The 26,207-nt window shown below is 41.4% G+C and overlaps 1 protein-coding gene across 3 annotated transcripts in view; it reads left to right on the top strand.

The window, feature by feature from the left end:
• Positions 1–24,684, top strand: part of STOX2 (storkhead box 2) — a 106,738-nt gene extending 82,054 nt beyond the window's left edge. For 2 of the 3 annotated variants that reach the window (XM_036838801.1, XM_036838802.1), the window contains exons 2-4: positions 2,275–2,427; positions 10,919–13,184; positions 18,240–24,684. In XM_036838801.1, the coding sequence (XP_036694696.1) occupies positions 2,275–2,427; positions 10,919–13,184; positions 18,240–18,435 (2,615 nt within the window). In that variant the 3' untranslated portion in view covers positions 18,436–24,684. Of the gene's footprint in view, positions 1–2,274; positions 2,428–10,918; positions 13,185–13,347; positions 13,397–18,239 lie in introns of all 3 variants that reach the window. The other variant, XM_036838803.1, reaches the window with a different exon arrangement.
• Positions 24,685–26,207: the final 1,523 nt, after the last annotated feature.

The raw sequence follows: 26,207 nt of genomic DNA on the forward strand, positions 1-26,207 counted from the left end.
TCTGCTACCCCAACAAATATTTGCAAGCATCTCTCGGAGGTCTATCTCTTTATGAGACTTACATCCCTCAGGCCCCGGCAGTCCGTGGGTTCTAAGTTAGGTCAGTTCCTGGTTTCTGCTGTTCTGGATTTGTGTATTTCCCCCCTCTCTCTGGCTGTTGAGGAAGTGTCTCCCTCTTGCCATACCCATCGTACGGAGAAGGGAGCCACAGCAGAGCTGATTGGAGCCCCGAGGGATGCAGGAAAGAGGGGAGCGTTGGACTGAGCTGGGCTTGGGGCTGAGGGGGGTCAGGCTTCAACCTTTGACACTGGGGTCCTGCGGCCCCGTCTGGTGCACCTGTTAGACTTCCCCCCTCACCTGTCGGTTTTCATTCCCAGGTGCTGTTGCCTGGTTTTATCCATCAAGCCATTTCCCATCCATTCCATCAAAGCAGGGTTCACGTTCTTTCCCAAAGGGCCTCAGGATTCCCCCATCAGACTAGGAGTTGTGGCTGGAGGCAGCAGGCTGGTCCGCCCCAGGGCACCCAGACACCTGCCTGGAGGGTGTTGCTTCATGCCACAGGTCGGCCCAAGTCCGGTTCTGGTTAGTCACGGTGATTTATAACAAGAGTGAAATCACACTTGGAAACAAGAGGAGAGATTATGTAAATCCATGCGGGAAAGAAGCTTAGAAGCTCACGGGTTTTCTACTCTGCTGATGGTTTCACCCCCTTCCTGAATGGCCTTTCTCAAGTGAAACCTTACAGAACCCCAAGGAGGAAACAGGTAGCACCCAGATGTCAGGAGCAGATTTCCCTGCCCTCCCACCCCTCTCTCTGCTGGGGGCACCCCTCCCTGCCCCCAGAAGCCTCTCTGGGGAATGCTAGGGATCCTTCCTTGGAACATGACTTGAAAATCACCACACCGTGACGCCAAGATCGCAGAAAGGAAGGCAGTTATGTGCATTGAATGTTGCCGTCCGTCTCCCCAAGAGCCATGTCTGCCCCTGGCTTCTGGGTCTGCAGCCTCCCCCCACCTGCATTGGCTCTTTCAGATGCAAACGTGTGCAGGATGCCAGAGCCCTCCTGGGTGGTAAGATCGTCCTCCACGTGGCCATCGGAGTCCTCTTCTTGAAACTCATATCTGACCTTGTCATTCCTTAAATTCCTTCTCTGGCGCACCATCCTTCATAGAATGAAGGCCTTGGGCACTCAGCTCTTTGCTAATAATAGTCGCTATATACCTGCCCCCCTTCTCTGCTGCTCCCCAGAAAATACCCCTGTGCCCCACAGCCACCCGGCACACTCCCACTTCCACACCGGATTCAGGCTGCACGACCCTGGTAAAACCTCCTCTCACTTCCTGGTTCTAAACTCCATCCTCACCTCCAGGCGGTGTACATCACTCTACCCGCTCTGCCCCAGAGTTTATTTTTCAGCCTTCTCTGGTGCATGATGAACGTTAGTCTGTCTCCTCCGCTTAAATGGAAACTCCTTGAGGGCAGAGATGTTGGTGGGAGGGGGCTTATTCACTTTGCCAAGTGACTCCCAAGCCCCCAGCAGATGCCTGGGGCAAAGGGCACCCAGCGTTTGAATGAATGAATCCTCAAGTTCCCACAAGTGTATTTGTCGAGATATGAATGATAGTTATTAAACAAATCAGCTCCGAGTTAATAAAAGCAGAGATCATTTGAAGAGGCTCCGTTGTTGCAAGCCTTTCAGTAGCAAGTCTATTTAAACGAGATCTCAGGTGGGTTTTTTTTGGGTTTTTTTTTTTTGTTTTTTTTTTTATTTGGCTGTGTTGGGTCTTCGTTTCTGTGCGAGGGCTTTCTCTAGTTGCGGCGAGCGGGGACCACTCTTCATCGCGGTGCGCGGGCCTCTCACCGTCGCGGCCTCTCTTGCCGCGGAGCACAGGCTCCAGACGCGCAGGCTCAGTAGTTGTGGCTCAGGGGCCTAGTTGCTCCGCGGCATGTGGGATCTTCCCAGACCGGGGCTCGAACCCGTGTCCCCTGCATTGGCAGGCAGATTCTCAACCACTGCGCCACCAAGGAAGCCCGAGATCTCAGGTTTTAAACGCAAGTCTTCTTTGTGGAAGCAATTGAAGCTTCCGCCGTTCTGTGCACGTCTTTCCACCTGAGTGGACGTGGCTGTAACGCACCTCAGTGTTGAGGGTTGATTGTATTCATTGCACAAGGAACAGGTGAGAGTCACGGGAGGGGCGCGTGTGTGTGGAGGTGTGTGTGTGACAAGTGGCTGGGTCTTAATGAACCACTTACTTGAAAATTGTCTTTCTACAGGTGATGTGTCACCAATCAGTATGTCTCCCATCAGTCAATCTCAGTTTATCCCACTCGGGGAAATCCTTTGCTTGGCCATCTCCGCAATGAACTCGGCAAGAAAACCTGTCACCCAAGAAGCACTGATGGAGCACCTGACCACCTGTTTCCCAGGTAACAAGAAAAGAATGAGGCACTTCCCAAATGGATGTGTGCTCTAGCTGCCCTGGGACTTCCTATGGACAGTTCATCCCATGTTTAAGTTCAATAGGAAAAGAAAAATCTTTGACAAAACTGACCAGTAACTTTTCTTAGTTCTGTAATTAAAAACCAAGGCACTAGGGTCACTTCAAAAATAATTTGCCTTCTTCAGCTGTAATAGTTTTTAATTGGCACTGAGGGAAAGAAATTAAATCAGAATCCTTGAAGAATTCTGTGAAAAACTACCACAATTCCATTTAACCTTTACAACACAACCTTCTTAAAGTCCGTGAACATCTTCATTCATGGGACTGGGTCAGAAACAACTGAAAATTTGAGTCCTAAGGGATTCAGCTACAAAGAGAGTAACGTCAAAAATAAACATTATCTTGCATGCTCATGTCATGGCCTGATGAGTTTTAAGAGTATGCTATTTGATAAATTAAACTGACCTTATTTTAAAAGAAAAAAATTAAATAAAATGGTTCTTTTTCCTTTTAAAATTTTTTTAATTTTTAAATTTTTTTATTGGAGTATAGTTAATTTACAATGTTGTGTTAGTTTCAAGTGTACAGCAAAGTGATTCTATATATATATATATATATTCTTTTTCAGATTATTTTCCCTTATAGGTTATTATCCTATATTGAGTGTAGTTTCCTGTGCTATACAGCAGGTCACTGTTGTTTACCTATTTTTTATATTGTAGTGTGTACATGTTAATCCCAAACTCATAATTTATCTCTGCCACCACCCCCCCCCCACCGCTGCTATCCCCTTCAGTAACCATAAGTTTGTTTTCTATGTCTTTGAGTCTGTTTCTGTTTTGTAAATAAGTTCATTTGTATCCTTTTTTTCGATTCCACATATAAGTAATATTGATATACATATATCTGTCTTTCTCTGTCTGACTTATTTCAGCTAGTATGATAAACTCTAGGTCCATCCATGTTGCTGCAAATGGCATTATTTCATTCTTTTTAACGGCTGAGTAATATTCTATTGGGGGGAGAAAATACACACACACACACACACACACACACACACACACCCCACATCTTATTTATCCATTCATCTGTTGATGGACACTTAGGTTGTTTTCACATCTTGGCTATTGTAAATAGTGCTGCTGTGGCCACTGGGGTGCATGTATCTTTCAAGTTAGAATTTTCTCCAGATATATGCCCAGGAGTGGGATTGCAGGATCGTCTTTTTCTCTTAAGTATTATAAAAAGGAGATAATAGCCCAGCCGCTGTATGAATAGTGTCTGACGCCTCCAGCGCTAGAAGATGGTAGGAGTGGTGATAAGCCAAGGAATTCTCATGTCCTGTCTCAAGAGAAGCAGCCCACTACTCAGCTCCAGTGCATTGTATCTGCTCCCCCCAAAAATATAGAACCCTGCCAGAGTTGCCAAATCTTCTAATTTTTTAAGACAATCTGGAAATAGTTTTATGTGAAATCTATAAATTTCCTTAAATAATGGCAATTTGCATGTATGTGTGTATTTTAACATGTGTATGCTGACGACATACAAGTCGAATAAAACACATTATTGGGCCATCAGTTTGCCAACTTGGCCTGATCTCAACCCATACCTAGCTTGAAACAGAGCTTACGTTAAAAATGAGCGACAAACACTTGACATATTTTTCATTCGACCTAGAAGAGACCTTAAGCCTCAGTAAAATGGGCTGTTGGCTGTATTTGTTAGCTTTTGCTACACAAATGCTGGGTAACAGTTACAGAACATCAGTGACATATGACAATGCACATTTATTTAGCTCGTGGGTCTGTGGGTTCTCCACGAGTCAGCTGGTCCAGGCTGGACCTTGCCAGGTGACTGTTCCACCTGTACTCCGTCCTCTTTGGAGAAGGGGACCTATTCTGCTTGTTGGGGTGGCAGAGACCCAAGAGAGCAAGTCCAGGGGCTCTGGGGCTCTTCAGACCTCTGGTCATGCCACGCCCACTAACATTTCATTGACCAAAGCAAACCTGGCCAAACTCAAAGTCAAGGTGTAGGGAAATGCAGCCCACCCATGGGGAGGTGGCAGAGGGACTACTTTTAAATAGTCACCCACCGTGTTGAGTCTCCCCACTTTTCCTCTTGTCCCAAAGGAACTTTATATTTCTCTCCCAGTGATTTTTTTCCTCCTTTTGGGGTTTTCTAATTATGACTTTTGAACAACACGGGTTAGAACTGTGCAAGTCCATTTATCCATGAATTTTTTTCAGTAAATCTAGTATCTGTATTTTCCTTTCATAGGTCTTTAAATTAACTAAGGGTAAGGGAATGTTTGTGTTCAATTAGAGATCACAATATGTGGAATCAAAACCAGACTATCTCAGCTTCCTGCCCTTGGGTGAGTCATTTATCAATTCCTCTGTTTTTGAGGCAGAGATAGCAGTACCCGGATTTTTGACCACGAGGTGGGGTCGGTGCCCCTAACCCCTGCATTGTTCAAGTGTCAACTGTAATATGTTTTGAAATTACATGTACTCTTTAAAAGCTCTGACATGAGTCCACCCCTTCAACCTATTGATTATCTTAAATTTTCTAACATTTTATTATCTCTGAATATTCTTCACTGTCTGTCTTTCTCTGTTAACTTCCAGGCAACTCCTTTTCCGTTCAATAGTAAGATAAGAGAATCCCAGGTGAGATTACTTAAGGGGACAAATGTGTTCATGAACTAATGCTCTTGTGAAGGAAGGCTGTTCTTTTTGGCCTTTTACCTGGGTAGCCTCTGCTGACATCAAACATCCCAGAGAGCCCATAGCTTTTCCAAACTTGGTTACATATCTCCCATTACGGGGCCATAAAATAGAGAACAGAGGGTTTCCCTGGTGGTGCAGTGGTTAAGAATCCGCCTGCCAATGCAGGGGACACGGGTTCGAGCCCTGGTCTGGGAAGATACCACATGCCGTGGAGCAACTAAGCCCATGCCCCATGACTACTGAGCCTGCGCTCTAGAGCCCATGAGCCACAACTACTGAAGCCTGCAAGCCACAACTACTGAAGCCCACGCGCCTAGAGTCTGTGCTCCACAACAAGAGAAGCCACCACAATGAGAGGCCCATGCACCACAACGAAAAGCAGCCCCCACTCGCTGCAACTAGAGAAAGCCTGCGCACAGCAACGAAGACCCAACACAGCCAAAAATAAATAAAATAAAATAAATTAATTTTAAAAAAATAGAGAACAGAAAGAACACAGAGCGAGTATGTAATAGGTAATTGTGGGTCACTGCCAGACAGCTGCTAACAGTATCACTAAGTTGGAATATTTTGTAGAGAAATCCATAGAACAACTCTTTGCTTTATGGTAAGTGACCCTAAATCCCAAGGCCTTGCATTCAGATGGACCAAGAGGAGCTAACTTAACCTTTTTCATATGATGATTTATTGGTCAACCCTAGAAGTTTGCAAGGACACCATAGAAACCTGAGTCTAGGGCAGGGCTTGGCAGACTATGGCCTGCAGGCTGTGTGTGGCCCTCCACTTGTTTTTGTAAATAAAGTTTTATTGGAACACAGCCACACCTGTTTGTTTATATATAGTTTTTGGCTCCTTAGGCTACAGTTACAGAGTTGAATAGTGGCAACTGGGAGATCATATGGCTCATCAAGCCTGAAATAGTTATTACTATCTGGCTCTTTACAGAAAAACTTTGCCAACCACCGGTTTAGGGCAAGGTGGTAATTATTTAAAACTTTGTTCAGCAGTAGCTCTGTATTTTAAACTACTATTTCCTGAAATGAAGTTTTGTTTCTTGCCTGCCTTCCTTCTTTTCTTCTTTTCTTATCTCTCTTCCTCCTTTTTTCTTTTTTCCTTTGATTTTTCTGCTTTTCTTTTGCTATCATTTAAGTTACTTCAGAACAGAACAATTCAGAAAACTTAATACTGTTCAAATTCTGTTTGAAAAATGTATTTCAGTGCAATTCTAAAACTTTGGAGGGATTCAAATATCATTTTTTGTTTTGTTTTTTAAAGGTAACACTATTTACTTTTTATTATTTTACTACTTAAAAATAAAGTTTTGAAGTCTAACTGAATATTATTAAAACATTCAAACTCTTATTTTTAATGCATATGTTATAAATAGAAAGAATAGTCTAGATTTTGACCTCTTCCTGTTTTGGACATCCATATTCTAAAGAAACTTTTTATTAAAAAGTCTTCTGGTAAAAATGTCTGATATGCTGATACTTAAACCTTTTTATCATCTTTCTATATTGGTTAAATTTTTGAAAACAACTTTTATATACCAGTTCACATTATAGAAATAAGAATATTTTTAAAAGGTTTGAAAAGAATAATTACTGCTTCTCACCTTTCTAAATAGGTCCTCATACTATTATATATGGAATGGATAAACAACAAGGTTCTACTATATGGCACAAGGAACTGTACTCAGTATCCTGTGATAAACCATAATGGAAAAGAATATAAAAAAGAATGTATATATGTATAACTGAATCACTTTACTGTACAGCAGAAAGCAGCACAGCATTGTAAATCAACTATACTTCAATTAAAAATAAATAAATTTTAAAAATAAATAAATAGGTCCTCATCCATCCAGAGTGATCATTTAAATTGGACTACTACTTGTTAAGTTATTACACCTGGATCTTCCCGGAAGGAAAGCTGACCCTCAGGGGAATAGAATTAGACCTATAAGTCTGCTTATGGGCTTGAAGTTGACTTTCAAGTTCGCTGGAGACTAACATTATCTATACTGTGTTCTGTCTCCAGTTCATCCCTTTACATCGCTTCCTACTGAATTCCTCTCAGCCAATGTCCTTCACAAACACGAAGAAATCATCTGAAGAAACCCATTAAGTTTTCAGTCTAAAATGCTTACCATACAGAACATGTACATATGTGCTCTGTTCCAACAATTGTCAGATTTGCAAGATTAAAGTGGTATATAAGTCTAAATAACCTCCCATTGGCATGCAGTATATTGAAATATCTGTTTTTGCTTTGAGAGATGTAAAGGTGTAGGAAAGGAGAGAGGTCAGATTCCAGCCCTATTTGAGTGTAAAGCTTACCTTTGCTCTTTACGCTATCGAAATCCAAACTCATGATGAACTTTGGGACTAGAATCTGGAAGTGATGGAATATGCAAACCTTGACAATCTCTATCACAGCCATCCCTTATTCAGGTGAGCCCTACAGATTTCTAGTGGAATCCTGGGTTCCACAGACAATTGAAGATACCAGTCATTATACTGGGGCTTAATAATAAAATAATAATCATAAATATCAGTGACTTTCAGGTAAAGCTTTGAAAACTCACAGGTAGGGGTATGGAAAATGGATTGGACAAGGAATGTTTCTAGTTTGTTTTTTCAAATTAAACATTATTTGATTGGTACACTTGAAAATCCAAGACATCAAAACTTTAAATGTAAATTCTCTCTGGAAACTCTTTCTTATTCCTTCATTTGGGAACACTCAGAGAGCTTATTCTTACTGGTAAGTAAACATGATTGCATTGTAGTCATGATTCCATATAGTTTTGTGAGTTTTCTAAGATGAGCACTTGGTTGGCCTCCAATCAGCAAATTCTATAAAACAGTGAAATTTTTGTTTTATCGTAATAGGTATTTTATGAATAACTCTTCAGCTTTCCTTTTTTATAGCAGCGTAGTAAACCAGTCAATCATGAATTCTTCTAAATGAGCCTTACCATTTTTTGAAAAATTTCTGTGTGACTAGTGCCCCCTGAGGTTGTTCAGCAGAAGCAGAACAGTTAGTAGGGTTACTAGCAGGGGCGTAGAAGCTTCTTTTAAGTTGCTCCTCTTATGTGCAAGCATTTTCTTTATTATGTTGGCTCTCACGAATTGCAGATATATAGCTTGGGTTGTATCACTAATTCAATTGGAACTCATTTTTGTTTTGTACAGAAACAACCTTAAATTTTTTAAAAAAATTTGTTATTTACCAGCCTTAAAAACCAACATACATTTGCATACATTGCTCAAGAGTAGAACCTTAGACAAAAAGGAAACCATGCAGCTCAAAAATTAAATAATTATATTAAACAATACATCATTCAGAAGCAGTGTTATCTTTTCTGCCTTGATCACAATGGGTGCCCTCTGAAGAGGGTAACAAAAATGGGTATGTAACTTACTCATACATGGACTCTCTCCCCTTGAGAACTGCAGGCCATTTCTAGTGTTTTTGTATTTCACTTTCATAGTTTTGGAAGGATTGGGGGAGCCTAAACTTCTCAGCTTACCCAGCTGTTCTAGGCTGTTACACAATGTTCTTTGAAGGTAATAGGGGTTTCCATGGATCCTGACCCAAAGTTGAGACTACTGATACCTAACATTTATGAGTGCTCACTGTGTCAGGCACTGCTCTTCATACACTAAACTCATTTAAACTCACAACAACCCTCTGAAGGTAGGTACTATTATTGTCCACATTTTGATGACAGTCAGTAGAGGCTCAGAGAGGTTAAGCAAGTTGCCTAAGGTGATACCAGCTGTAGTAGTTCTCTAAAACAGTCATAACAAAGTACAGGTGGCTTGTCTTACAGTTCTGGATGCTACAAGTCCCAAATCAAAGTATCAGCAGAGTTGGTTGGTTTCTTCTGAGGGCTGTGAGGGGAGAATCTGTCCCAGACTCTCCCCTTGGCTAGTAGTTAGCTGCCTTCTACCAGGGTCTCTTCACATTGTCTTTTCTCTGTGATGTCTCTATGTCCAAATTTCCCCTTGTCATAGTGGCTTAGGGCTCACTCTAATGACCTCATTTTAACTTGATTATCTCTATAAAGACCACATGTCTAAATAAGGTCACATTCTGGGGTACTGGGGTTTAGGACTTAAACATATGAATGGGGCAGGGCGCGCTTTCAGTCTCCACTGAAATTGCCATTTTTGTGGGTCAGACACAGTTGAATATTGCCAGGATGATTCAACCTGACCTATTTCCAAATGACATCATTCAGGTCAGTCTTAGAAATATTACCACCCTTGATTTGCCTGGCACTGAGGAAGGGAGAATACTAAAGAAATAAAGTAAATGAACTACAGCCTAGAGAATTTATAGTCTCTTAAGAATGTATGTTCTTAATTATCTCAAAGTAGACAATGCTTAAACGTGCACACAAAACCTTTTGAAAAAAATATCAGTCCCTGTACAAAGGAATATCTGTGATTTTTTTCTGGAATTTCTATTCTAGCAGAGACAGCAGTTTGGGACTCAGTGACCAGATAGATGTAGAGCCTCTAAGCTTTCACTGGTGTATTTATTAGAGCTCTCTGGTTATGAATTTAAGAAACCACCTTCATCCTGCTGGCTTATGCCAACAAGGAGGAAGTTCTCCCCTGAATTTCACCAATCACTTTCAAATTTGAAGGTGATGATTTCAAAATTGGAGAGTACATCCTAAACAATGGTCAATTCTAGTTGCCCTTTGATATAATTTATAAAATTAAGTTTATTAAGTAAACTTAATCTTAAAATGAGTGTATGGAGTAACCTCAAGTGTACATGGTAGCCTCTATGTATTTTAGATTTGTTTTTCAATACCAAGATGGCTATTTCAACCCTGTTTCCCTAGTTGCTTTTATTGAAAAAGTCTTTTTTGTAAATTTATATCATACTGAAAACGTTTTTTCTTCATTTAAAAATATTCTGTCTTTGGAAATTCCCTGGCAGTCCAGTGGTTAGGACTCAGTGCTTCCACTGCAGGGGGCACGGGTTCAATCTCTGGTTGGGGAACTAAGATCCCACATGCCGGGAGGCCAAAAAAAAAATTCTGTCTTCAACGATTCCGTTCAGTAAAGGTTTTTAACAACAGTAGCCACCTAACCCCGTCTATCATCCATGTCTCTCTTCACAGCCTTTGTATTTTCCTGTTCTGTTGGTACTAATATTCCATAAGAGTTATCAGAGAAAACTAGGATTCACACTAAACTCAATGAACACCTGTGAATCCCGCTTAGTTTCTGTATGATACTACTTAGAGGCTTGCAAAATTAGTAGGATTCTGTTTTAGTCCGTTCAGGCTGCTGTAACAAAATACCAGAGACTGGGTGTCTGAAACAACAGACGTTTATTTCTCACAATTCTGGGGGCGGGGAAGTCCAAGATCAAGGCACCTGCAGACTTGGTGTCCGGTGAGAGCCCCCTTCCTGTTTCGCAGACAGCCATACCCTGAAGTCACACAGAGAGAGAGAGAGAGAGAGAGAGAGAGAGAGAGAGGGCTTAGTCTCTTCCTCTTCTCATAACGCCACGTCACAGAGGCTGCACGCTCATGACCTCATCCAAACCTCATCTCCTCCCAAACACCCCACGTCCTATTACTGTCACATTGGGGTTCGGGGCTTGAACATGGGGATCGGGTTGCTGGGGGGACCATTCAGTCCAGAGCATACTTGGAAAACTCCGGAATCAACAACACGTCCCCTCTTCATTCTCACGAGTGTGTCCTTTGGGTTTCAGGTGTTCCCACCCCAAGCCAAGAAATTCTCCGGCACACGCTGAACACGCTGGTCCGGGAGCGGAAGATCTACCCAACTCCAGATGGATACTTCATCGTAACCCCACAGACTTATTTCATAACTCCTTCCCTCATAAGAACTAACAGTAAATGGTACCATTTGGATGAGAGGATACCTGACAGGTCTCAGTGTACCTCTCCCCAGCCCGGGACCATCACGCCCTCTGCCTCAGGCTGCGTCAGGGAAAGAACGTTGCCCAGGAACCACTGCGACTCTTGCCACTGCTGCAGGGAAGATGTGCACGGCGTGCACGCGGCCACCCTGCAGAGGAAGCCCGTCAAGGACTGCAAAGACCCGTACTGCCCTCCTTCCCTCTGCCAGGTGCCACCCACTGAAAAGAGCAAAAGTACTGTCAACTTTTCGTATAAGACGGAAACTCTCTCCAAACCTAAAGATGGTGAAAAGCAGTCCAAAAAATTCGGGCTCAAGTTATTCCGGCTCAGTTTTAAAAAAGACAAGACCAAACAGCTAGCCAATTTTTCCGCCCAGTTTCCTCCCGAAGAGTGGCCCCTGCGAGATGAGGACACGCCGACTACTATCCCTCGGGAGGTGGAGATGGAGATCATTAGGCGTATTAACCCGGACTTGACCGTGGAAAATGTCATGAGGCACACTGCACTAATGAAGAAACTTGAAGAAGAGAAAGCACATAGGAGTAAAGCCGGGTCCTCCGCCCATCACAGCGGAAGAAGTAAAAAGAGTCGGACTCATCGCAAGTCCCACGGAAAGTCTCGGTCGCACAGCAAGACACGAGTGTCCAAAGGAGACCCGTCAGATGGTTCCCATCTGGACATCCCGGCTGAAAGAGAGTATGACTTTTGCGATCCTCTTACCAGGGCTCCCCGGGAAGGCTGCTTCATCATCGAACACAAAGGTGATAACTTCATCATGCATAGCAATGCGAACGTGATTGAGTCTCATTTCCCCATGACTCCAGAATGGGACGTGTCTGGGGAACTGGCCAAAAGGAGAACTGAGATGCCTTTTCCTGAGCCTTCCAGGGGAAGCTCCCACTCAAAAGTGCACCGAAGCCACAGCCATACCCAGGACCGAAGGTCCAGGAATGAGAGATCCAACAAGGCCAAGGAGAGGTCCAGATCCATGGATAACTCCAAAGGTCCTCTGGGTGCTTCTTCTCTGGGGATGCCTGAAGACCTGGCTGAAGGCTGTAGCCAAGATGACCAGACCCCCAGCCAATCCTACATTGACGACAGTACTTTAAGGCCTGCACAGACTGTCAGTCATCAAAGGGCTCACATTTCGTCCACAAGCTACAAAGAGGTGTGTATTCCAGAAATAGTCAGTGGCAGCAAGGAACCTCCCAGTGCTTGCAGCCTCTTGGAGCCAGGCAAACCGCCTGAGGGTTTGCCATCCTTTGGTGAACTCAACTCTTGTCCAACAAAAACAGCTGCAGATGACTATTTCCAGTGTAACACCTCCAGCGAGACGGTGCTCACGGCACCGTCACCTCTGGGAAAGAACAAAGAGGACCATGACACTCTGACCGTGGCGGAAGGGGTGAAAAAGCTGCCTCTGTCGGACAGGCAGGCCCCACATCCCTCCAGGGAGCCTGTAGGACACAAGGAGGAGTCGCCAAAGGGGCCGGGCGGGGTCCCAGCGGCTTCGGGCGCTGTGGCCGAAGGGATTGCCAATGGACGCCTCATCCAGCATCACAGTGCCGAGCCCAGCAGCCTGGACAAGAGGAAAGAGATATTCAGCAAAGACACACTGTTCAAACCTCTTCACAGCACCTTGTCTGTAAACAGCTATCACAAATCAAGCCTGTCCATCCTCAAATCTCACCCGAAGACACCTGCGGACACACTGCCAGGCCGATGTGAGAAACTGGAGCCGTCCCTAGGGACCTCGGCTGCACAAGCCATGCCAGCTTCCCAGCGTCAGCAGGAGTCAGTGGGGAACCAGGAGGCCTCTTTCGACTATTACAATGTCTCTGATGACGATGAGTCTGAGGAAGGGGCAAACAAGAACACAGAGGAGGAGAAAAACAGAGACGACGTGGGCACCATGCAGTGGCTCCTGGAAAGGGAGAAGGAAAGAGACTTGCAGAGGAAATTTGAGAAGAACCTCACCCTGCTTGCCCCAAAGGAAACCGACAGCAGCAGCAGCCAGAGGGCCACCCATTCAGCGCGCCTGGACAGCATGGACAGCAGCAGTATCACGGTGGACAGTGGATTCAACTCCCCACGGTAGGAAGAGGCATCTCTCTGCACACACATACACCTACTGGGGCCTGGGGCTTTATATAGATAACTCGGAAGGTTTCTGATTTCACGGTCTCAGTTCTGTGAATGAGGGTTAAGAGTTGTGTGAGTTGTGTTGTTAACAGCCTGTTTCTGACTTCTTTTTCAGGAATTGAAACAAATGTTTCTGCAGCTGTAGAGATCACCAATCTGGACTGGTGGGTTGGCTCCTTCCCATCCAATCTAAGACCAACATTTCCCAGTATTTTTCCTTCGATGTTTATATTGCCACCATGCTGATAAAGGAAGGGTTTTTTAAAGGTCCTTCAAACATAGTAACTTTTTGAGTAGAATGAGTAGTCAGTGTGGAGGTGGGAGGTAGGGGTTGGGAATAACTTGATTGACTCAAGGATGGGGAGTCCTTCTAATGAGAATACAATAGCCAATTTCAAAACCTTTCCAGTGGATCTAGAAGCTTGTTACTATTTTAATCCAGACTTTTTATGCCGCCCTCACCCCTTGCTCTCATACACCTTTCTCTCACCACTCAAAAGTCTGCAGACACATGGAACCTGTTCCTGTTACATAAAGATTAGGGGCCTGTGCTCCATTAGTTCAAAGCATGTGCCAGCACTTTTCTTTCTCCTCCTGCAGAACTAACACCATTTAGGCATGCTGATCGTGGTGCCTTCTTTTTAGTAGGTGCTGGTAATTCAGCAGAGGTTGACAGCTAAGAGTGTACAGTGCCCAATGGCCACGTCCAATGCAGTGAAGTGGTTCAGGGGTTTAGAAAACAAAAGGGAGTCTATGCAACTTTCCTTTTTTCTCCTTAATTCTTCCTTCTCTTCCAAGAGCAACTTGGGACCTGATTCTGCTTCTAAATTCTACTCCAGATTGGTGACTCTGAGATGCAGAAATAACACTGAGAGATTGACATCTCCCATTAGTTGTGATTCCCAACTTTTTACAATATTTATTATTTTAACAAGTCCGAGATATGATTATGTAGTTCATATTTTTATTTTAATTATTAAGAATTAAAATTAGTTATGTTGTAATCATTTCACTCTATCTATGGATAATATGGGGACAGAGCATCCCAAAATCAGAGTTGGGAATCGTTATTCTGTTTGTCCCTTATTAGGCCTTTGTTATTTCTTAAAGGGCTAGTTCTTTTTATTATTATTACTAATTTTTTTTTTTTTTTTATTGTCGTGTAACCTTCTTTTCCAAGTTAACACATGTGTGGAAGTCTAATGTCTAAACAAACCACAGAGATGGCACTCTGGTTAAAGTGGAGACCAGGAGCCCCAGATCTCCTCTGCCCATCCCTCAAGGACCCTAAGAGACTTCAGGGGGCCATGGCACTCAGTCTGAAAACTACTGGCCTATTAAGTGACTTTTCTAAGATGTAATTTTTGCTAAATATTTTTTAATCCCAAATCGAATCTAAACCAATTATTTTATATATTCTTTTCTCTCTACTTCCCTCTTCTACTCTTGTTTTTCCTCTTGATTTCCTAGTAGGGATACCAGATAAGCATAACTGAAAGTCTGCCATTGATGGTAGAAGTTCAGTACCATCGCTTATGGAAGGTGTGGGTCATTTGCCTGGACGTTATGCTCCACTGTTTCTTATTATATAGCCTCTCCCTGCCTGATGCTTCTCCGCACCAGTTTCCAGCAATTCATTTGGCCCTCTTGGCCTATGGACCTCCACGGAGGGAAAACCGCAATACTCCAGAGATAGCTGCTAAGGAGACCTTGAGAGTAGTTTAGTGGGTTCTAACTCAAAACCTTACCACTGCATAATATTGAAAGTTTTTTGTTTGGGAACAAGTAAAAAGAAATGTTGTTCATGTAATCATTGAACCAATCTCTCCACAGAATATATTTTATTATCTCTAAATTTGGAGTACAGAATATGGAATTTATGAATGGGATTATTTCTTGAACTAAGCTTATTTGCATTGCTTTAATAATGTACTCAAGGTCAAATGTGTTGCCCTGGTAGAAGAAAAAGGTCTTCCTAAGGAGACAGTCTTCACCCAGGAGCTATGTACCTGCCCACTGTTATTAGGTAGAATTTTCTCTACAGAAATAGGTAGATCACCCATAAATTTCATGCAGTTAGAGAATCTACAGAACAATTCCTAATTTTACCCCTTTCATAATTAATATCCTTTGGTTAGAAGCTGGGTGACAAACTTATTTTCTATATCTATTTTTAAACTACTTTAAAATTGTATTTTATCTTATTTGAAGTATTTCCCTATACTTCAATAAATTCACTAATTTACCTTTCTGATGTATGAGGATGGTCTGCGAAGGAGAATATTTGAGTTACAGGGAGTTTAATTCTCCAGCCTGAGGAGTATTTTAGCCATATAGTATTATCACGCTGACACCTCTCCACCACTGCAAGATACAGGAATCTTAAGTGGGCCGTTTATTCAGATTTTTCAGTAAACAATTGACAAAGCAATTAAGATCTAACCTCCTCCCCACCGCCAAAAAATAAAAGAAAAATCAAAATCAAAACAGATGATATTCATACTCTCAGTCTTCAGTGTTGGCTCAGAGGTCATGTTCAGCCGCGTTTCCAAAATTCTTTAGTCCCTCTTGTTGGGAACCAAAGGGCACTGAGAGAAGGAAACAAGGCAGAAACTTAAACTATGCTGTGAGGTCTAATATTGCAAATGAAAACTCCTAATATGCAAAGCCTGCCTGCTATTCCAAATCTGAGGCCAAAAACCGGTTGATAAACACAATATGAAAACCAGAGGGATTCAGGCTGCCAGGGATGTGTCTGCATAGTGTACTGTGCCGTCCAAGTGTGGGTCCAAGGGCAACGTGTGCAGGAAGAGGAGCAGCAGGGCCTCTTGGTTCAGTTTTTCTGCCTATAAATTCCTGAGATTTTATTTTTAATGTTGTACTCCATTAGTTCTCTTTTAAAAAGTAAGAAATTTTAAATTTGAGGTCTGTCGTTACTGCTAACCTTCCATCTCCATTAACTGTTTCACCATCATATCCACAGCCTTCCATATGACTGTCACACATTGTACTCAGTGTCACAGCAATAATGAGATATATCCTTTGGAGACACTGGAATGCTGTATGTATTTATCACTATTAATATGTTGGCCGTGGTCAAGGGTGGTCTGAGTACAGGTAGCTCCTACCTTAGACCATCTGTTGCGATGATGTGTGTTGATGGTGCCTGGCACAGTGCCTGGCATACAGTAGGGTCTTGATAAATTAAACTCCCGCCTCAAAAGCTGGTTTAAAAGTGGATCCCTGAGACCTCAAAATGCATTTTCCCATAGAAAAAAATGGCATTAGTCGTGTATAGATTCCCAAGCCTACCCACAGTGGCTGCTTAATTCATCAGATGCCAGATGTGCCACAGAAATAGCTTATGTTTGTCTAGCTTTTTGGTGTACAGATTCTTCATTATTGCTTATTTCTTCTTCTGAGTCACTCAGTGAGTAGGTGTGACACATAACTCGCCCTATTTTAAAGATGAGGAAGTCAAATGCCATAAAAAGTTATTATTGTGATTAAGAATGAAACTGAAGGAACGTGCCATGACCTCTTTGAGGTTCTACATGTTTATTGCCCTTCTTCCTTCCTCCACCTGACCCTCAGTTGTAGTCCTGGAAAAGCTCTGATGAATTTTCTTAGAGGAGGTGTAAAGCAGGTAAGTAGGTAAGTCTAGCACTTTCCATTGCTTTAGTGATCGTGTTTTGGAGTATTCTTTAGGCATGCCCAGATTTACGATAAGCCTCATGAGAGAACTTAACTTCTATGAATGTATTAACCTTCCAGAGGTGCCCTCTGCAGTCAGGAAGGGTCCAGTTGTCTTTTTTGGTAGTCAGTGAACAAAATTCCTTTTAAACAATTAACTCTTGGCTTTTTGATGAGAAGCAAACTTAAGGCCACAAGGGGGTTAGGATGAAATAACCTGTCAGGAATGGCTGCCAAGGTATAATGTTCAGACAAAATTGCTATCAGTTTAGGATGGGAATGAAAGTGAGCTGGTGAGGACGTCCACTATGTAGTTTGACCTTAAATCAGTGATGGGGACCAACATGTAGAATATTTTACACACCTTGAATCTATCCAGTAAAGTGGATGTTTTGAGCATCATTATGGTTTCTTCCACCTCTTTGTAAGCTGATGTTTCTTATGACCATTTTGAGGACCTTGAACATGAAACCCATTCAGTTCTGATCACAGGCCAAGTAATCTTATTTCTGCTATTGCCCTACACATTTGACATGTTAAATGTTATAAACCTCTTGGAACAATAAAATAGCTTCAAGTATTTCTAAATTAGAAAAACTAAAAGTGAAATCGAAATACTAAAGCCTTTAAATCACCTCTGTTCTATAAGAATCCTTTAAAAACTAAAATATTTCTACCAAATCAATGTAAACAGGGAAAATCTAAGATTCCTTATCTGAAAATAGAATGTATTTTTTTACTATAATGTTATATGTTTGAAACAGAGGTATGAAGTGTTTAGAAAGAATTTTCTTCCCATCAGTGTGGCATACTGGCTAGTGGCCTGCTTGAAGTTCACCGCCAAAGTCAAAAATCTGCTAATCAAGAATGAAAACAAAATCATTAGGGTAAAATTATGGAGTTTATTCAGGAGCAGTTCTATCAATGAGTTTCAAGCCTGAAATGAAATCATTACCTATGTATATTTACGAAGACTATTCTTTTTTAAAAATGAACGCAATAGCCATCTATCACATCAAATCTTGAAGGTGTTTCCTTGAGTGTGAAAGGCAAGGGAAGACATTTATTTAGCTGTATAAAAACCCTTTATTCAGTATGCTGCTGATTATAACCTGTCTTGTGAAAGCTGCCGAAGTCCAAGTTGGAGGAGCATATGTGAATAATCAGTATGAGATGGTATATACGTGACACGATGAACCGTCAGAGGAAATCCATTAACTGCATCATTTGTTCTTCCTCTAGGGCTCAATATATAATAATTTATGTTCCAAACCAAACCAAACAAAACCAAACAAAACCTTTTTACTCTTTTAGCACTCGGGAGAGCCTGGCTTCCAACACATCAAGCATTGTTGAAAGTAACCGTCGTCAGAACCCTACCTGGAGCCCGGCCCATGGTGGAGCTGGCGCAGCCTTCAATTTCCGAGCAAGTACGGACAGCCCCACAAATGAAGCTGAGAAATTACAGAAACCTTCCAGCTGCTTGCAAGCTTCTGTTACTAGTGTGTGATAGTCATTCTGCCTCAGATCTCCTGTCTCATTCGATACAGCCAAGTTTACGACACTGGGACTGATGTTTACATCTTTGGAAAGACAAGCATCTCAACGGCAGTTTTTGTGTTGACTTAAACTGTGCTGCTAAGTAGGCTAGGGCAAACAACAACAACAACAAAATCTTTATTTCAGAGTATTGCTTTTCACATTTATGGCTCTGTAGCAACAAGAATAGCATAGGGGTGATATGTATACTTTTGCTTCACTAATTGTAACTGAGCACACATAGGAAAGTCTAGACACTGTCAGTGTAATATGCATTTTCGATGTCATGCAGTTGCCAAGTCCATTCTAAAATGCCACAGATGCGTGTTGCTCCCAGTCTGTGACCAAATGGTGCCACAGAACTGATCCTTGACACTTCCAAAAACAAAAAACAAAACAAAAAAAACTAAGCCTCCACAAAATGTCAAATGCAAGGGTCTACCTTGAGGGAAATCAATGCCAAACTGACTAAAAGGGACCCCAGCCCTTTGTGTGTGAATTGTTTAGGCCCCAGTCATTTTGCACTGTGAGTTTTCGTGACAAGATTTTGCAGGAGCCCATGGAAGTGTGTCAGAAGGGGTCGTGATCTAAATACTGGGAGTATTTGTTTTCAGGATTTTGTTTTTAAGTGTCACGGATGCTTGTCTGATTTTTTTAACCTTCCATAATCACAAACAGGAATATAGGCCTTTGAATCTGAAATGGACAAAGGAAGGGTCTCCCAGCCTGGCTGGGGCACAACACTAAGTGATGGGAGAGGTAATGGGGACTTGTAAAGGTGTTCATCAGATACTGAAGGAAGATCATTTCCTCCTTGTGATACTTAACGGTGATGCTATCTTACTATAATAGATATGATAATTTGTTTAAAATCAAAATGTTCTTTGTGATACAAATGAAGACTACGGCCTGGGGACGTTATTCTTTCTAATGGAAGGACATAAATCTATTTTATGTAGTTTTAAATAGAATGCCTAAATTAGGCTGTGGGAGATAATTTTTAGTGGTTATAGGAGAGAGCAAATTTAGGGGGAGTTGAACTTCAGGCCTTTTATTCCTGGGAAGATATCTATAGAGAAAACTTTAAAATACTTTTTGATTAGAAATATACATGTGCCCATGTAATTAACAACAGAATGTGATCATTCTGCAAGTGTGGTGTAATCCTAACTTGCATGCCCCTAAAATTTATTAGAATAACAATTATGCATACATGAACTATGCCAGAGTAATGTTTACAGATACTTCGTAACCAATTTCAGGAGGCATTTTTAGGTAGATGTATAGTTTTTAGCCCAACTTATTTCAGAATGGTTTGTTAATATTTTGCTTTGGTTTACAATATGTCATGTTGAATACAAAGAAGGTTCTCAGCAGCAAAGGGATTACAAATAATCAAGATTCAGCCTTCTAGGAAAGAGGCACCTCAAAGTTCCCATGTCTTATTTTATGAGAACCATGGAATAAATCTATAGATAATGGAAAATTATTCACAAAAGGGTTACATGTGACACAAGTAAATGGTCTGACAAAAAGTTTTATTTAGTTAAGTGGCATGTGATGTTTGGAGCCATATACCGTAAAATATATATCCAAATATTTTCACCTCAGATTTCAAGAATTGGCATAGAATCTGTGAAACACTTCTGCTTCGGTATTAGGTTGAATCACTAGCCATCTGTTTGAAGAGTGGAGTCATATACACAGTTGAACTGTTTCTTGAAACATTTGGATCCTTCCTCATGCTTTTTCAGATATCTGGAAGTTGCATTGGGTCAAACTGGACTCATCAAGTTTAGTATAGATCCCTTTTTTTGTGCTTATAGTGAAACGTGAGCACGTTTCTTGGCAAACTCCCACACCTTTAAGATGCTTAAGTCAATTGGCTTTCAGTCTCATGCCTTATTTCCTCCAAGGCATGCCTTGATTGCTCAGAAATGCACTCTTCTCTCACTGCTTAAATTTGTCTGTGAGGAATGATAACTTATCAAATAGACTATATACAGAGTCTGTTTCCTTGGGGAGTTGTATGCCACACAATTACCAAATTCGTCTAAATTCTTTTTTTTCCGCAAAACCCTGCCCTCCAGCATCTGTCATATTATCAGTTCATAAATAATAGAACCATTGAAACAATACATCAGCCTCTAGCTGATCCTCCTAAAGTAGCCATTATAATAATCAAATACTGTGTGAACAGGAAAGGAAAGCATTACCTTTAAGAGAAGCTTTAAAATATGAATTTATCAATATTTCACAAGAAATAGGTTTACAGAAGACATTGGAATAAAATGTGTACCACTCTTTGCCTGATGCTATGAGGTACATGATTAAAAAAAAAATATCCCTTAGACCAGCAGCCATTAGCATAGAAATGATGGATTTCAAAGAGGATATGATGTGAGCAGACGTTCCATGTAGAAATATGCCCGTCTGAATTGAATGGGGATTCTCGAACGGGGGAGAAGTGGTGGCGGGAAGCACATTACAAATATGACCCTAGATGGTCTGCAGTGATGTTCTCAGTGACCCACTCCAAGCTTTGCCAGCATCCTTTTCCTCCAGGAAACGATAGCTTTGTGGCCCATGGCTGCTTATCTAGACTTCACTTAGAGTTTATCAACTGAAAGGTTTACAAAACTGAATCTGGTTGAATCTCTGTGTAGTGTTCAACTTTAAAGGGTCAACCCATCTGTCGGCATTTTGCACACGTATGTATTATTATGATACAGCATATTACTTTATGGTAATTTTTATTTTTACATATAACTACCTCCATAAATTTGATGAAGCGGCAGCAGTGCGTTCAAGTGTATTGTTCGGAAAAGCAAAGTTGAAAACTTTCTTAACCATTAGGCCATGGCGTTCTGTGTGTGTGTCAGTGATTGCCTATGTGGACTTGTGACTGTTTCATTGCCATGGTTTTTCTCTGACGGCATTATTTCACTCTCAGCTGTAAACCTGTCTCTCTTCTTCCCCACAAAAGCACACTTGAATTTGTTATGAATGAAAAGGAAGTTTAAATTTCTTGTCTCCCCTGCCCCGGCTCCTGCCCCCAGCCCCGGACCTCATTCCTGCTACGAGTTCTCTCCGGCGAAGAGCCAATTGATAAACATAATTTAGCAAGCTATTTACTCCTATAAAATCTGATTTGAATTCTAGGTTTTCGGTCACAAGACACACCAGAAATTTGGACTGCCAACTTTGAAGCACTTTGGGCCTCTCTGCCTTCACTACTTGCATGCTACCATATCGAGCTCAGATTTCATTTGAATTAAAAGAGCTGTGCTTTGTATCCACAACTTCTGTTCCATAATTCGTATTTCATTTTATATATTTTGCACATCTCAGGGGACCTTCGTAAGCATGTGAAAAGGGGGAGGGGTCCATCAAAAAAAGGAAACAAATAAGAAGAGCAGAAAGAGGGCTAGCTGGATAAAAGTAACAAATGACTGCTTCTCCAATGTTGTGAAGTTCAAGTTCAGGAAGCATCCATTGAAAGTTAATCTGGAGTCACAACAATCTGAACACCAGCTGTTCCCCAGTCTCCCTTTTTCATAACCCAACCAGCATTTCTAAAATATAAATTTAAATTATATTGCAGTCACCATGGGGAGAAAAAAAAAAAAAAAACCTGTTCAGCGGTAACAAAAGCATTGTTTGTTTTTTAGGTTGGCACAGCTTTGTAAAATTCTACCCAGGATAAACCACTTATCACCACAAAGTGTACTTGAAAATAAAGTTTTCAACTCAAATGAAAGGCATATTGCTCACAGTACAATAGTGATCTTGCTTTGAAAAGTCTTACAATTTATAACATGGGCAGTATTTGGAGCTTGATTAAAAACCAACAACAACCTATGAGGACTTCACAAACTCATTCTGGGATCTCAAAGTGCTTCCAAAGCATTCGGATTCACAATTAACAAAGCAGGCCATATTTGTCATACCCATACTTGAAATGAATAAACAGAAGGAGTGACATAAGATTACCCAGAAACACAGTGGCAGCTATCAGTGATCTATTTTCTATCTGTTTGATAGACCATCATGAGAAATCACGAAATACAATGCTATTTTTCTGATGTGTGCTAATAAAGTCAAAGAAAACGAATACAACTTGATACTTTTGTCCATTTTCATTTAAAAAGTTCAGGGTGTTGGGAATTTTACAGAAATCCACCCAAATGCTATTGTGGTCCAAGGTAGATCTGGACATACACCCTTGTTTACAGTTTCATATTGGGCTTCTCTAAATCCTGTGCTAAAATACTGTCTTTCAGGAACACGACTGCTCCTGGCAGTGGAAGGTGCTGAAACAGAAATTTTCATTAAAAACGTTATCAAGCACTCTCCACAGTGCTTCTTAGCACAACTAAAATTCAGTACACTATATTGAGCCCTACTTTGAAGAATCTGGATCTCCCAGGGCAGCTGATCTAGTTCTAAGCGTTTTTTCTCAAATTATGAGATAAAAGATCCTGGTCGGGGACCTTCTCCGTTTATCACAGGCCAGTCACAGAACCATCTATCAGCGCGCTGTCAGGTGACAGTGGACCCCCGCAGAAGTGATCCCTTCCTTCCCCCTCCTCCCCAGCCCCCCCGGCCCCTCCCACATATACTCTTCTGTTGAGCAAATTTCTGCACACGTTGAGGGTTTGAGGAAGCTAGAACACAGGAAAAATGAACGCAAAAGCCACGGAAGACATTGCTTTGCTCTGGGTTAGTAAAATATGGGCAGGAAAGAGATTACTATCAGTCTGATCTTTGCCAAATAAGATAGAAGAATCAGCCATCGCTCTGTCAACTCTCTCGGAAGGTTTTACAGTATTAAGGACATCCAATATTTTGCCATAGATTTTTATTTGGGAGACATTTCATAAGTTACATCTATGAGAAAGTTCGTTATTAAATTGCCCGGTGTGTTGGAAATAGACATTAGCGTCTCCCTGATGGAGTTAATCTCTGCGTCTTTTACAGCAGCACCCCAGGGAGGGATTCCCCAGCCAATGCTCCTCTCACACAGAATCCTGTGTTCTTACACTTGTTCTAGGACTTACAGTTGCTGATTTGCAAGGTTCAGAATTCTACAAGGCACAAGGGGAACTAAACCTTCTTCTGATGATTGTATATTTATGATCAGTTACAGGGCCTTGTCTGCTCGTTGCTGGCTTCAAATGTGAACACACACACACACACACACGCCCTGCCAGCCAGGGAAAGGGGCTTTCCCAGGTGAGGCAGCAATGACTCTGGAAGCCAGGGTAAGGCTAAGAGCTTGGTTGGTCCACGTCCGGCTGCCTCCCTCCCTATCCAGAGGCTGGTTTTGGCATGCCTATTCCCTTGCGCCCACCAAAAAGAGCTACCAAATCTGAGATCTGAGGTCTCCTCCAACACGAATCCTTTGCAGTTACAGGAAATTCATCTTGATGTACACACTCACAGCTCCTTGCTTCCGAGGTCCACCCTCCCTGCCTCCTTCCCATCCCCCCACTTACATACCGATACACCGCCATTGTTTCCACATTGGAAGGGCAAAGCAGTGTGTGGTATTGTGCACACAAGGATGGGTTAGGACTAAAGCTGCCCTAGGGTCACCTTCATGTAAGTATTGACAGCTACAAATTAAGGTCCTTAGCGTAGTTGACATAGATACAACTTTCTAGAAGAGAATTAAATTTCAACGTTAAGATTAAAGGGATCATAATTCTGCAGGTATCTTTCTCTGAGTGACTGAATGTGACTATTGCATTAGGGTAAATGAATTAAGAAGTGCAAGTGGGATTTACTGTATGTTAGAAAGGAGTTTTGCAGCCAAGACTGCCTTGAATAAAATGTGTTTGCACTGAAAAAAAAATTTTTAAATTACTTGGTCTCTGGTTGCTGTAAAGGTCATCCAAGATGGATGTTCTGTTTATATTGTATAGTATTTCATATGAAATAATTACAGTTCATGAAATGTCTTCCCTAATGTTACTGATTTATAACAGCACATTTGTAACATGGTTTTTATCGTGTCAGTGTACCATATTGTAAATGATGATTACTTGTCATGCTTAGTATAATAACTTAAAAGAAAAAAAAGCACAGGGATTTTTGTAAGTCTATATTTGAAAGTCCCTCCATATGGTAATATTGTGTTCATGTTTATGTAGTGTTGTGTGAAATATCCATTTTGGATTGTGTTACTTTTTAAGATATTAAATAACATTTGGTTATATGTCTAAGTGGATTTTTTTTTTTTTTTTAGTACTTGAGAGAAAATACCTTACACGAGACCACTTTATTTCTCTCCTCAATGAATATGATGTCATAACAAATTTTTATTGCACAATCTTGGTTATTAGAGCTTTTGAATTAAAACAACTGAAAATGGAAATTTCTGATCAAAATTTTTCGAGGAATGTTGAAAAATCCCATTTTTAGCTAGTTATTCAAATTTGAGACTGAGTGAGGCTTATGGATGCATATAGTTTTCTAAATGAAATTATAATGTGGTTGGTTTTTTTGTTTTGTTTTGTTATCACTCATATCACAACTTCTACCCCCAAATAAATGTGATCCCCTCTCCAGAACATACTCAGAGGCTATTCACATCTTCCAGTGAGGCCCTTGCACAAGTTTGGAGTGCTTCCATGTTTAATTGCCCTCAGAGTCTATTCTGCACTGCTTTGACTCTCCCCAGTGGTGGCGAGAGTCACCACTGTCCTGGGAGAATGGACCTGATTTTTTCAAACCAAAAGTAATCTGCTGTCAAGCAAATGATTAAGCTAGGAAACAACATTATTGGTCAAAAACAGTATGGAGCTGTAAAGTTGAGCCTAATTATCTTGTAAAGGCAATACCCAAAGCAGGCTTCCCAAAATGTTTTGAAGTGTCATAACAGTGTCATTTGGGTAAGTGTGGAAAACCCAAGGTGACTACTTTGAAGGACAAGCCTTATTTTAGTTATGTTAAGTTTGTATGTATTTTAAACTGTCTCAATACAGACACTTCATTTTTTTCAAGCATGGAGCTAGGAAAAACAAGAATACTGGAAGTACATTGTGAGTTTTATGCTAGGACCAAAAGCCTCTGTGCTGGAGGAAAGGTAATTGTCTGTTCCTTTGAGAACCTTCCAGTGAGCTGCACACATGAAGGAAATGTAGTGACTCACTAAGAAGCTGGAAGGCAGGATTCTGACTCCTTTGCAAGAATGGTCACAGTTCATAAAAATCTTTTCTTTCCAAAGGAAATGGTATGGTTTTAACTTATTTTTAAGTGTTTGGAGTGGTTGGGGGTTTTTTCCTCTGTAAAGAAAATCCAAGCAGAGTCCTCGGTATTTGCCATCTCTGTTGTTACAGCTGTGAAATCGAGAGCCACTGAATAATAAAGTTATTCACCTGACTTTAATAATTTATTTAACTGTGAAATCTTATCCCTACTACTGGAATACTTGGATTTAGTGATATTCCCCCTCTTTGGGTTCCGTGGCTCCAGATTTTTCCTGTAAAGCAAATAGCTAGTCATCTAACACATGGAATAAGTGTGTGTGATTAATGTTCACAGAGCCTACCTAACACACCGTGCAGGAATTTCAAGAAAGATTCAAGAAAAATCAAGAAAAATTCAAGGCACCTGCACGCAAGATAGGCTGGGTAGGGTCTGGGGTGGATCTTCTTAGAAGCGTTGCATTAGAAGTATGATGGTAAGAGGGGGAGGGAGGTGCAATGTGTTAGATAAGAGAAGTAAGGCCAGAGGTGT

The sequence above is a fragment of the Balaenoptera musculus genome, chromosome 21 (assembly GCF_009873245.2).
Source record: "Balaenoptera musculus isolate JJ_BM4_2016_0621 chromosome 21, mBalMus1.pri.v3, whole genome shotgun sequence".
NCBI lineage: Eukaryota > Metazoa > Chordata > Mammalia > Artiodactyla > Balaenopteridae > Balaenoptera > Balaenoptera musculus.